The sequence below is a fragment of the Clinocottus analis genome, unplaced genomic scaffold (assembly GCF_023055335.1).
Source record: "Clinocottus analis isolate CAN_PGR_092001 unplaced genomic scaffold, fCliAna1.0.p SCAF_60, whole genome shotgun sequence".
Lineage (NCBI taxonomy): Eukaryota > Metazoa > Chordata > Actinopteri > Perciformes > Cottidae > Clinocottus > Clinocottus analis.
The window spans coordinates 217,835-230,968 of NW_027176219.1; the positions used below are offsets into that span (position 1 = coordinate 217,835).

General features: G+C 42.9%; 1 protein-coding gene across 7 annotated transcripts in view; it reads left to right on the top strand.

The window, feature by feature from the left end:
• Positions 1 to 13,134, top strand: part of LOC137804746 (rho GTPase-activating protein 23-like) — a 77,372-nt gene that overhangs the window by 21,439 nt on the left and 42,799 nt on the right. For 6 of the 7 annotated variants that reach the window (XM_068604086.1, XM_068604090.1, XM_068604091.1 and 3 more), the window contains exon 1: positions 7,515 to 7,724. The exons of the other annotated variant lie outside the window; for it this stretch is intronic. In XM_068604086.1, coding sequence (XP_068460187.1) covers positions 7,671 to 7,724 — 54 coding nt within the window. In that variant the 5' untranslated portion in view covers positions 7,515 to 7,670. Of the gene's footprint in view, positions 1 to 7,514; positions 7,725 to 13,134 lie in introns of those variants that run through there. 7 annotated transcript variants of the gene reach the window in all.

Here is a 13,134-nt window from a genome sequence, read left to right on the forward strand (position 1 = left end):
TCCCATCAGTGGGAGAATAGGTGAATGATGTCATGTAGTGTTAAACCGCTTTAAGTGGTCGGAAGAATAGAAAAGCGTGATACAAGTACAGGTCCATTTACCAATCACAAACGAGGAATCTAAAAGCCCACACAGGGCAAGTGGAAGTAGAGGCGGATGGCTCAAACAAAGAGACCGCTGTTTATTCTCCCATGCTTAGGAGTCAATGTTGATATATCATTTGTCACGTGACTTGCGTACTTCAGTTGCAGTACTTCCGACATTCCCTCATGAACAAGGTATGTGTGTTAAAGTTGTCTGTCCAAATATAAACTACAGGATACAGTCCACTGTCGGATACAAAGTCTTATGGCATATATCGCTCCAGCGGTTTAGTCACTCGGTTTGAGAGCCTCAGAGCCACTAGTTCTGTCTCCAGAAGCTTGGTTGTCTGCATGTTAGCATCAGCAACTTTCTGAGAACTTCTGCAGTCTTCACCATCACCAAGTTTAGCAATGGCACGAGCTCGCAGCTGGTCTCCATGACGTCTATGTACTGTGTCGTACTCACAATCAACCCTGGAATCCACTTGTTACTTCCCATCACAGTGCTGCGCAGATAAACGGCATTGTCCGCTTGAAAGAACCAGTCTGCAGCAGTGCGGTCATGGGGTGTTTCTGCTGAAACTGTTTCTTACGTACCGTGTCCTTGGTACAAGGCTTTAGGAAATCGAACCTTGTTCGGATATGTTTGTGAAGAACCAGGTCAGCCGAGGACTATCCAGTAGTGCAGTTAGGCGTAGTCTGATATTGCAGCAGGAACAATGAGCTCTTTTCCTCAATGTTCAGTGAAGTATAAGCAAGTTTTATTATACCTGCCTTGAACGTCTAAACAAATTTCCCTGTCAGACCATTTGTTGCTGGATGTCGTGGTGCGCTTGTGGTGTGCAGAATTCCGTTCTGCCTGGCAAAAGTCCGGAACTCGTCTGATGTGAATGTGGTCGAATTGTCTGTCACAATTTGTTCAGGCAGACCGTAAGAGGCAAACAGTCTCCTGAGCCAATTGATTGTTGCTTGAGAGGTGATCTGTGACATACAAAACACCTCCAACCACTTTGTTTATGCATCGACCACAACAATGAACATGTGATTCAGGAACGGTCCAGCAAAGGCTATGTGTAGTCTTTTTCAAGACATAAAAATATCAGGACTTACTGATGACCCCATTCCAAGGGGTCATGTGTGTCTGGTGAGTGAAATGCTGATTATGTTACTGTTTTGTCATGCTTGTGCACTGTGCAAAGTGTCAGTGTTGCAGTTTCGTTTAATAGATTTGGACAACATGCATTGTTGTTGACCCGACGGGGTTGGTCTCTCCCCCTTGCGCATTTCCTCCGCTGCGGTGCGGCGTCCTAGTGTAATGTAGACTACACGGCACTCATTGAAGGCGTCCTACCGTAATATAGACTATACGCCACTTATTGAAGGCCTGAAACCCACGGCCCGCCACTGGTGACCAGAGTGAATCTCTTTTACCACAGCTCTTCTCCTCTTTGAGGGTACAATGGTTCCCCATAGAACACAACCTTGCTCTCTGGACAACTCATTTATTTTTGTAAAAAACACCTTTAGGTTTTCCTCTACCTGAGTGGGCCAGCCTTCAATTACATACTTATACACTCGTGACAACTCCCTGTCAGTGCATATCGTCCTTGCAATCAGTGTTGCATTGAGTGGTGCTTCTTGTATATGCTGCGCCAGCAGTGAGTGGACTAGAGCTGAAGTCACGGCTGTTCCTGTGTAGCTGGTCTCCGGGAGGGCACAACTAGAGAGTCCATCAGCATTACTGTGGTCTTCTGATTTGAAGAAACAATGTGGTAGTCATATGCTGACAATATAATCGTCCACACTGAATGCATGCTGCAGCCAGTGTAGGCAGGCTGTTGTGCTCACCAAACAGTGTCAGAAGAGGTTAAAGATTAGTCATTTAGTTAAAATGTCTACCCCACAAGTACTGCAGGGATTTATTTATGCCATATATCAGTCCAAGAGCTTCTTTCTCTATTTGAGAATATTTTTTCTCCACCGGATACAGTGTCCGGAAGGCGAAAGTAATGGGTCGTTCCTCCCTCTCTGGCATGGTGTGTTGGATCACTGCTCCGTTGCCATAGGAAGAGGCATTGTATGCTAAAGTCAATGGAAGACTGGGGTTGTAGTGGGCTAACACCTGGTCACTACTCAGCAGTTCTTTACACTTGACAAAAGCAACCTGTTCAACTTCAGTCCAGTTCACTTGTCCCCTGAGCAGTCTGTACAATGATGCTAAGACTGTTCTTTGATATGACAAAGATCTTCCCAATAATTCACGAGTCCTAAAAACGCCTGGAGCTCTTTGACATAAGGGGGAGCTGGAGCCTCCTGAATAGCTCTCACTTTGTCCTTTGAAGGGTGTGTGCCCTGCTCATCCAGTACATGGCCAGGTACTCTATTCGAGCTTTGCCAAATTCGCACTTGGAGTGTTTCACTTGTAGTCTATTTTCTTGAAGCCGTTGTAGGACCTGCTGAAGGTTGTGGAGATGTTGCTTCTCTGTGCGTCCCATAATGAGCAGGTCATCAAGAAAAACTACCACTGGTAAGCCTTTCATTAGATTTTCTACAATCCGCTGGAAGATGGATGGTGCAAAGCTGATTCCGAAAGGAAGTCAGTTATACACAAACAACCCTTTGTGGGTGTTGATGGTAGGGTGACCAGACGTCCTCTTTTTCATGGACACGTCCTCTTTCCGAGACCTAAAAAATGTGTCCGGCAGGGATTCCTAAAACATCCGTGATTTTGCTTCGTTGGATATTTGTGTTTCTCTGGATCTTTCACAAACTAGTTATTACTCCCTTCCAAGTTTAAAAAAAAGGTATCTCCCTTACGTTCACCTTCTTGCGCGAGCTCTGACTGTGAAGAGAACTGTCGTTGGTTGACCGATCTCAGTGTTGCCAGATGCACGATAATTATCCTCGAAATACAACCATTTTGAGCCTTTGGTACGATACTACGGCATCTGGCAACACAGAGCACCTTGCCACCTCCACTCGCGACAAATATCCTGTTACGCTCTAAAGAAACTAGTTCGGCATAAAATATCTCTGCATCAATAATCGACTGGAATATCAGCAACAAACTTCTTTTTGGTAGCTTAGCACGACTCGTTCTTTTTTATCAGCTAAAGATCACATAGATGCACGATTGTGGAGCGGGATGAGCAATAACGGTGTTTACCTTACGGCCTATAGTTGCATTGCTTAGGATTGCATTGTCGTAGGAAAAGGCTTTTTGTAAAATATATTGCCGTTGCTGTGGACCATGCACTACCCTGGCTAATCGCGCACAGAGAAGAAGCGGGGAAGCCAAGTGGGAGCTAACACCCATTAAGGGACAGTTCACCGCAAAAAAACAACCACAACAAATTTTCACTCTTACCTGTCTTACTATTAATGAATTTAGATTGTTTTGGTGAGAGATTCCTAGTTTTGGAGATACATGTCTGCTAATATGAAAGTGCTCACAAGTAGGTCTGTGGATTATCTTGAGTAACCAGTTCATCATTTCTGGACAGAAATTTCTGGTTGCTGTTTTCTTGCCGCTTTGAGCACCACAAGCCGAGTGCCATATAGTCTTAATATATTCAACAGAAGGCAGACTTCGGTGATGGTGAACATGATATTGATTTATGGAAGCCTTTTTTAAATGTATTATTATTATTATTGCAATTATCGCCACCAAGAACACCTACTTAACATATAGTGCATCATTGTGTGTGTGCCGTTGTTCACTAAACAAAAAAGTTAATGGGGATCTGCACAAACTTTGCTCCACAGCATCAGCCTATTGTTTACCAAGGTTAGTGCCTCCTTCATGTTTTTAAATTTTTATGTGACACATATACATGGCACATAGATATTACTTGTACAGCGCTTTTCTAATTGACCACTCAAAGCTTTTTTAAAAATCATTGTCAATATTGTCAACATCATGTCACCCATTCACACACTGATGGCAGGGACTACCATACAAGCCATACTTAGGACTAGTTACATTCATACCCATTCACACAGACTCATTCACGCAGGAACAGTTTGCGGGGGCAAATCGAGGTTAAGCGACTTGCCAAAGGTCACTTTGACATGGACTAGCGGAGTCAGGGATTGAACCGCTGATCCTTTGATTGAAGGACGACCCAGCTCAAACATTGCACCACAATCTCCCTCCACTGAGCAATAGTCGCCCTAATGGCAGAGTGACAAGAGTCACCCATATTGATTTGCTGACATACTGTGTTTCAGTGAACCTTTAATCAAAGGCATTATACTATGTATCCTGTTTATCTACATTGAATCTATTTATTAATGCATATATTAATTATAATTTTAAGGTGTCAAATGCAATATCCATTGCTTATCCATTAATGCAATATTCATTGCAATGATTGGTGGATTGTCACCACATGGTTCTCAACATGGCACAGGCAGACCTTGTGGCTTACAGCTAACAGCCACACAACAGCAACAGTGCTGACGGTGTGTACCTGAAGAAAGCCGGAGGCTGGCGCTACTCACCAGTGTCAACTCTGCAGGGTTTTCCCTGCAGCCGCTGTTGCATTGTGGGTCAAAGAGTTGTAAGTCATTCCCTGATGCTCTGAAGCGTGGTAAATAATTAAATTAAACTTCAGTAACAAGGAAACACAGACAGGAAGTGCATCCAAAATCCCACTCTGACGTCATAGTGTCAGATGACGTAAACTGGACCAGCGCTTACATAACAGAGTTAAATTGTCTTCCTGTGTTCCATAAGGCATGAGTGCATGTCAAAATGATTTTGAGAAGACTTTGTGTGTGTGTGTCTCTCTCTCTCTCTCTCTCTCTCTCTCTTTCTCTCTCTCTCTCTCTCTATATCTATATCTATATATTATACTGTATATTGTTTTCATTTAAAGCTCTTTGTACAGGAAGCAATCACATGAGGAGTTCTCTGCCTGTCAGAGAGTACAAATGGATGGCCAGCGTTGGTAGCTGGGATGTGTGTGTGTGTGTGTGTGTGTGCGTGTGTGTGTGTGTGTATGTGTGTGAGTGCAGTGCGACGCCAGTAGAGGGTGTGTGAGAGTGTGGACACTCAGCTTCTCTCTCTTCTCGTTTTACCCAATGATTCGATGCTATGCTATTACATAACGACTCAGTCTGTGCAAGTTTGAGTGTGTGTGTGTCTAAAATATATATATTTATATATGTACTTGTTTGCGCATGCTCTTTCCTGCTTCCTGAGGGCATTGTCGGCCAGCATCAGCATTGGGGCTGCGTGTCTCGCTCCACTGACCATGAGTGTGCACACCAGCGTGCGTGCACACACAAACATACACACATACACACACTAGCGCACACACGCACCAGCACACATTCACACACACACACTGGCACACACACACACACACACACACCCCTTCAGGCACGATGATTTTCCCGTTAAACTCCCAGCGCAGCGTGCAGTAGGTAGAAAAGCAGACTTACAAAATCTAATGAAATACATCCGAGTTTGAAACAAAGAACATGAACCTGGAAAACAAAGAACAAAAAGCTGAACGATAGATACTTTTTGGTAAATTACCATGACCTTTTCAATACCCCATCATCACTTATGGACATAGCCTACAGGTTGCTGAGAATCTGCAACTACGTAATGTTTAGTTTCAGTTTGATTAATGATCTTTTCTTTAATTGCGTTGTGATTGTCATAATTGTAAGCATTTGACCCCATCTCCTGTAAAGTGTGTATGACTACTGCTAATTTGTAATAGCAAATATGTTCTGAGATAAATATATTGGCAGCTAGATCACATTTGTTTCAAGGTAATTAAATGTTTTTAATAGCAAATAAGTTTTTAATGGCACAAATCTAGAGTCACAAACATTTTCTGGGATGGAGTGTAGCTGTGCAGCGGCTTCAAATTCTCTTCGGATTCGAGATGGAACAGGAGACATCGAAAATAAAGGCATGTTTTAAAAGTAAAGACACAGATCACTGTCCATGTTGTACTGCAGGAACTGATATGGCATTACATAAAATAAAATGTGAAATTAAAATCTGTTTAGAATGTTTCCTCTTTAGTGGCATTTGAGATAAACAGTGTCTCTTCTCCCTCTTCAGTCAGATTACCATGGGGAGATCTTGGAAGTCAGGACTTTTTGTAACCAAGTAAATGTTTCCGTGATCCATAACACAAACGCTCAAAATATCCGATAACGCTTATGTCTCTGTGTGCTGTGATTTTCTCTTGTTTAATCAACGCTCAGCATTACTTTATGATTTGTAGTAAAAAATGCACAACTTATCAGTAGGGTTGTTTAAGATATCTCAGTTTCTCTATTTAAAAAAAGAAAACTATTTTCCAGAACTTTCAGTCACAATGCTTGGCCTTTGTCATCTTTGCTCAGTTGTCATACGAGCCCATTATTACATGCATACTTTCCTCATATAAAATGACAACAGAACCATAACCATAAAAACTAAGCAAACTCCATCCTGTGATGAAGGCCATGAGATGTGGCTGAAAGCCCCAGAAAGAATCTAGTTAGTGGTCCTTGACTTACATTTCGGTTTTTACTAAAAACTGTTTTTAGGTCAAGAATAAACCCGGTCAATGGAATAAATTTGGTCAATTGAGTTTTAGGTGTATTATGAACTCAAGGTTCTCAAAGGAGCCGGCAGGCCTTTACTTCATTATATAGGGCAACATACTTATTATCAGCATTTCCATTTTTCCCCACTTTTTGGTTCCAGTATTAAAAACTTTTTTTTCAAAAACCCATCTGACACTTTTTGATCTCAGGAGCTACTGCAAAGAACCCACCCTTAGTCACACTGACCCAGAGCGAGAGAAGATAAAGAGAAGGTGCTTTTCTAAGTCAAAATTATGATGCTAAGTAATAATTATGAGATACTAAGTAATAATTATGGGATGCTAAGTCATAATTATGAGATACTAAGTCATGATTAAAAAATACCAAGTCATAATGTCAAAGGATCTTGACATTTTCTCACAGGATCTTCTATATGATGAGTTATATTATGATAAAATAATTCAGAATTATGAGATACTAAGTCATGATTAAAAAATACAAGGCCTAATGTCAAAGGATCTTGACATTTTCTCACAGGATCTTCTATATGATGAGTTATATTATGATAAAATAATTCATAATTATGAGATACTAAGTCATAATTATGAGATGCTAAGTCATAATTAAAAAATACCAAGTATAATGTCAAAATTCTGATGTAATATTCAGTCATTAGTTTGAGACATTTTCTCACAGGATCTTCTTTTTATTCCAGTGGCAGCATTTGGCTTCCCCAGTTTAGGGTCATGCTGTTTTGTTTTGTTTTTCAATCCAAAGGGGATCTCTCTTCCGCCTTTATTTTGAAGCCCAATTTCCGGTACTACTGTGATCTTAATATGGTCACTTGACTCTTTTCGTAGCGGGACTGTTTACGTTGTGGAGAGAGGGAGAAAAGGACCAGTCCAGTCCGTGCAGACGCCGCTTTCAACTACGGGAACCTGAGAGTGACACAATGTTGATAGCAGAGTAGTTTTTCCAACAGTTATTTTGTTCAGCTCGTGCAAAACGTTACCAGACGCTGATAACCCAATGAATGGAGTTACTTTTTACCTTGTTGGAATCCCACCTCACCCAGAAACTGAAGTAAGTCGAAAACTGACTGTGGTGTTGTTTCTTTCCTTGCTGATGACTGGAAGTGTTTCCCGTTTTGTGTCATGATATGGAGTTTTTATTCTGCAGTTCTGTGTTTTCCTTTTTCAACGTGTACCCCGTCGGTTTGCCAACAGCGATATGTGATCTTAACGTATCGTCTTGACTTTAGCTAACGTCAAAGTGTGGCGTTATTAACTGTTTATTACCAGTCCGCGTAAAGCGATGCAGCATACATGCTCAACGCAGATAATACTCTTTCACGAGACCTTTGCTGAACTTCAAGGACACTCAATTATTATTATTTGTAATTCATTTTCTTTCCCAAGATGGGTGTCAATTTAAGTAAGTTTCCCCCATACTGCTCCGCGGTACTCGCACACGTCAGGAGCTTTAGTGGGCATCGTCCCTCAGGGACACGCCCTGGAAGTCTCGGGACCGCGCGCTTTCGGGAGACGCACTTCCCGGTGTCTCGTTTGACTTGTCAGGTTCCCCGGCTTTAGAACATGGGCGAGCTGTTCAACCACACGACGTGAACGCCATGCATAAGTCATGCCTTTAAGTGCGCTGTTTTTTAATGTTCAGCATGCAGGAGGGAAGACGGCGGCTCTGTTCCACTCCACCCACCCACCACTCTGCTAAGCACTGAATAATTTTTGTCCGTGATTTAAGGGAATGCTGCACATATTTTAGCTGTTTTACGCCCCCCCTCACCTCCCTCCATCTCCCACGCACACACACCCGAACCCACCCCTCACAATTTCAGAGATGAGGTACGGGTGGGTGGGCAGAGAGACAATAAGAAATTGGTCTGGAATGCATGGATTTCAATATGCCAGCCCACATATCTGCTTAGTCAGTAACAGAAGACACATTGTAGCCGTTAGTCGTCTTTCTTAGTGGAGGGGATTAAAAATAAATAAATAAAACATGACCTAATATTCCAGAAATGTCTTCCTTAACGATCCTCGACAAGCCCGGAACATTCAATTATACGGTGAATATTAATGAGGGCTGTACAGATCATGGTTCTTGACAGTTTTCTTCTTCTCGCCATCACTTTGATCATCAACGCGCTGCATTGTTCCTCGCTTGTAACAGCGCATGAGTTATTCTCTCGGCCCGCCATGCGTTTTTTGTGTGGTTCACAGCTAATTAATGTGGGATTGTGTCATGGCCCGTATAGCATCTGGGTCATGGGTGGCAGAACTTTCCAAGTGACAATCGGTGACATTTTCATACAGGATTGAATTCTGTTAATCTCACAGATGGGTAGAATGTGGGTTTATAGCTGATTTCTAATTCTAACATGTTGTCAGGTTGCAGTTTTACTGATCTTGGGGTCCCTTACTTTAGGGTCACGCACTTACACAACATTTCGACCAGATGTTGTGACCTCCTGGATGTTGTGGTGTCCTGTGAGGGGCGGATAGTTAAGCTCCGGGTAGCCCTGTACCAAAATGTTCAACTTCTCATTCTCAATCTTTAATTTACCAAAGAAAGTTTTTTTAGAATAAGAAATACAATATATCTGCCAGCTGGGAGTGGTTCCTCGTTACATGATATGCACAAAACAAAATGTTTTTATCTCGGGGTGCAGCAGTTGCGCCCTGAAAGTAGGCACTTGGGAACGGTTGGATCTCTTAGGGCGGCAAAAGAAAAACAAGGAACATTTGTACTGAATCTGACAATCGGTTTGTTCGAGATGAGCCAGTTCTGCGCAGAAGCAATCGCCAGAGATTGGCGCGCAATGCATGCCGGTTAGATTTGTGTCTGACTTGCTCCCGACTTGCTCTAAGGTCATGCACACGTGGTTGACAATACTCTCACGAGAGCAAGGCGGCTGTTGATTTTAGAGCCAGGCTCTTCACTGACTGCATGGCCCAGTGCATGATGGGAAACGCCTGGCTGCCGCCACATCAGAGAGTCAATTGGCTCTTAGATCTGACAGCAAACACCATGTGTTGTAAAAAATCCTTATTTTATGTGTAGTTGTAATACTTAATGCTCAATTGTTGACTATTAGTCTCCGGTTTAATCTAAAAACACATCTTGTGTGGTTGACAATACAATATCGTATTTATAGAATCATAAAACACGGGACGAGATGTTAAAACTATCCATTGTGCCAATCGATTATGTTTAATCACATGAGATTTGCCGTGATGTTGACAGAGTGGCATGTAAGGTTTATTTCTATGTCAATTTTGGGATACATCCTCAGTAGTGTGCCTTTAAATCAGTGGGTGTTTTTGGACTTTGAACACCCTCATCAAAGGTGGCCAGCTAAGGATGATTAAGCCTTAGCTTGTGTCCTATGCCCAATTAAAAATTCCCACGGGACTATGCAAGGCAGGGGCGTCCTCTTCCCTGAGCCAGCCCTACAGCTGACCGAATACCTCATATAACACATATCAAAACCAGTAGTAATGTATGTCACTGGCAGACATACAAATAACAAAGTATGCAGCTACATGCACATTTCTCCATAAATATATATTTAAAATCACATATGAATAAATCCAAACATGATCTGTAAACTACAAGTAGCCTGAAAATCGCAACTAACGGGAAGTATTTTATTCTGTGTATACTCTGAAGGCAGCTGAAAACTGTCTGACTTGATCACAGTTTTTAATGAACGCCTCCTGCAGTGGCCACCTGCTCTCGTCTGGATTCCAGGCGAGGCACAGCTCTAATGAACAAGCCTATTGTCAGGCGCATTCAGGAGTAAGAAGCATACGCCTTGTGCAACAACCACCAACCTCCTCCATATACCCGTTTGTCAGATAACTTAATTGTGAAAACAATGAATTGCAAATGAAGCCGTTTCCGTACGAACAAGTTCCTCAACACGCTGGTCATGACCATTATTTGTACTCTTTATTCTTTGCCACTACTTCCAAGCGTCTGTGTTATCTCAGCCCCCCCCCCTCTCCATCAGATTCTGTGTGTCCAGTCGAGCAGGCTCCTCTTGCCTTATATGTCCTGCGTCAGGCAGCCAAATGTTGCCCGTAAGTCAGGCAGCACCGGTAATTAGTTTGTGCTGGTTTCACTTCAAATGATCACTTTTATGCAGCAGAATGAGAGACTTTTCAAACCCTCTTTTCCCTCTGCAGAGGTCTGTCAAACGTTCCAATCGTGTTTGCAGTAATGTCAGTCCGCATGGCACTTCCCCTCGATTGATACTTGATTGATTGTCAGTACTAAATGTCACTGACCCTACAGAGGGGGGCCTCAGTTCATGACCCGTCGGCCATGGAGATAGTGGATACAGTGAGCATCTGTACCAGCACGGAGCCTAAGTACCCCTGTGAAAGAGTCACTCTTAAGGAAAAGAGGGACGAGAGGATTTAGTCTGACGGCTGAGGGTTACAGTAGAACTCGGAGCACTGTAGCACTTGGCTGGTGCTGGCTGATTGCTGGGTTAGGTTACATACTGAGAAACACAAACTGTAATCAATATAATTTCATAAGTCCGTTTTTATTGACATCCTGTTTGTATTGACTGATTCAATGTCTGTTTTTTTCGTTACCACTCGGGAGTCACTGGCATATACTCTGGTTTGTGTGCCAGTTATTCGTGCTGTCATGGTGCACTTTCTTCACAGAAAAATAATTCTTTCTATATATTGTTTCTTGGCATTGTCCACGCCAGACGGAGAATCTCTGAGGGTGTTACGTTAACGACACGAGACATGAACTATTCCCCCTGATTGGACGTTGTAGGTTCACCCCGTTCCATGACGAACATATAATGTTGGTCCCATCAGACACCAATAGCTACCAACTCTCACGGTTTCGCTGTGTGACGCGCACTTTTTCATGTTTTCACACACTCACACGCCACACAACCAATATCTCACGGCAAAAAAAAAAAATCAGAGGCGCGTTCGTTCCTTTTCAAACTCCCCGACGATAGATGTCGCTAAGGAGCGTATCTGTAAACCTATTTGCTGCATAGACATCTTATTTACCCCAAACAGACACAGTCACAGGAGAAACTCAGGAGGAGCAGAGAGACTAAGGGGTTGTCAAGTGTCACGCATTGAACGTGACTGTCACTCATGTCGGTCTTAAGTCACGCCCTCCCGCCACACAGCTGTTCGGCGACATGTATTTCACGTCGTTGTTGTTTTTGGAAAAGTTGGCAGCTCTGCACATTGCCATCTTCATGATATTCCAGCGCGCTGCTGTTGTCCTTTATTTGGGTTTTTAGAAACCAAATGGATTCAGCGTTCACTCTTTCCTATATTTGTTCTCTCCTCCTTTTTTGTAGCTATGGCCTCATGTGTAACATTGAACAGCTTGATAAGATTAGCTTGTCCCTCTCTCTTTTTATTTCTCTCCTCAAATACGCTCAGAGTGAAACGCTGAGCTTGTTTTTCATCTTTCAGGGGGCTATTGGGAAAATATTTGGTGCATATAATGCACAGGTGGGCCTCAGGTTAAGCCCAGAGCCACTGGCACCCCATTTGTGTTAGTTTTGTCGCTGGGTTGAACGTTCTCTGGTGATTCCAGTCCTGGCTGCTGTAGTCCAGATAAAAAAGCGGTAAATAACAACACCATGCTGTAGTTTTCACAACTATACGGTTCTGACAAATGCTGAGAAATACCAATGTTATGTCATTGATAAATCCAAATCTGTCTTTCCTGAGTGGGGTGGATATATGTCCTTCTCAGTTTCCTCTCACAATCCAAAGATATGCACCTTAGGTTCACTTTACTGTCAGTGTGAATGTTCTGTCTGTCTGAAGTGTGTTAGCTTCGTAGTGCACTTACTCATTGCATGCTGGGGCAGTCCGAACTCATCAGCAAATAATACATTTACTCTGAAAAAACAATATTGCTAATTAACTCTGTGGGCACATGTTTTGTTGAGAAAATGCTAATTCAAAATATCCAAACGAAATATGATGTTTACCTAAGCCACATCACATTGGTAATATTGTGCATGTATACGTAGTCTTTGTAGTGCTCGGCTCTACACTGTATGCCTGAGAGGGGCCGTTGCGTGTGTGTGGGGCGGGGGCAGTCTGAGACTTGCTGTGAAATGTGTGACAATGGAGCTCTGTTAAGCGGTGTGCACTGTATGTTTGTGTGTGTATGTAGAAGAGAGGAATGATGTGGGTAGATGCTGTGTGAGTCAAGGTTGAAAGGTCGGACATGAGGCCAGCATGGCCTGGTTTAATGCTAATAGTTCCCGCCTCAACCCATGGATGACATGTGTGCGTGTGCGTGTGTGTGTGTGTGTGTGCGTGTGTGTGTGAGAGAAAGAGGGAGTGGGAGGAGGGGGGAGTATTTTTCCACCAACACTGAACCCTTCTTCACACAGGTGGGTTGCTTAGGAATGTATCAATGAGAGAGTGTCGGTGATGATGCCTCAGCACTGGAATGAAAGAGC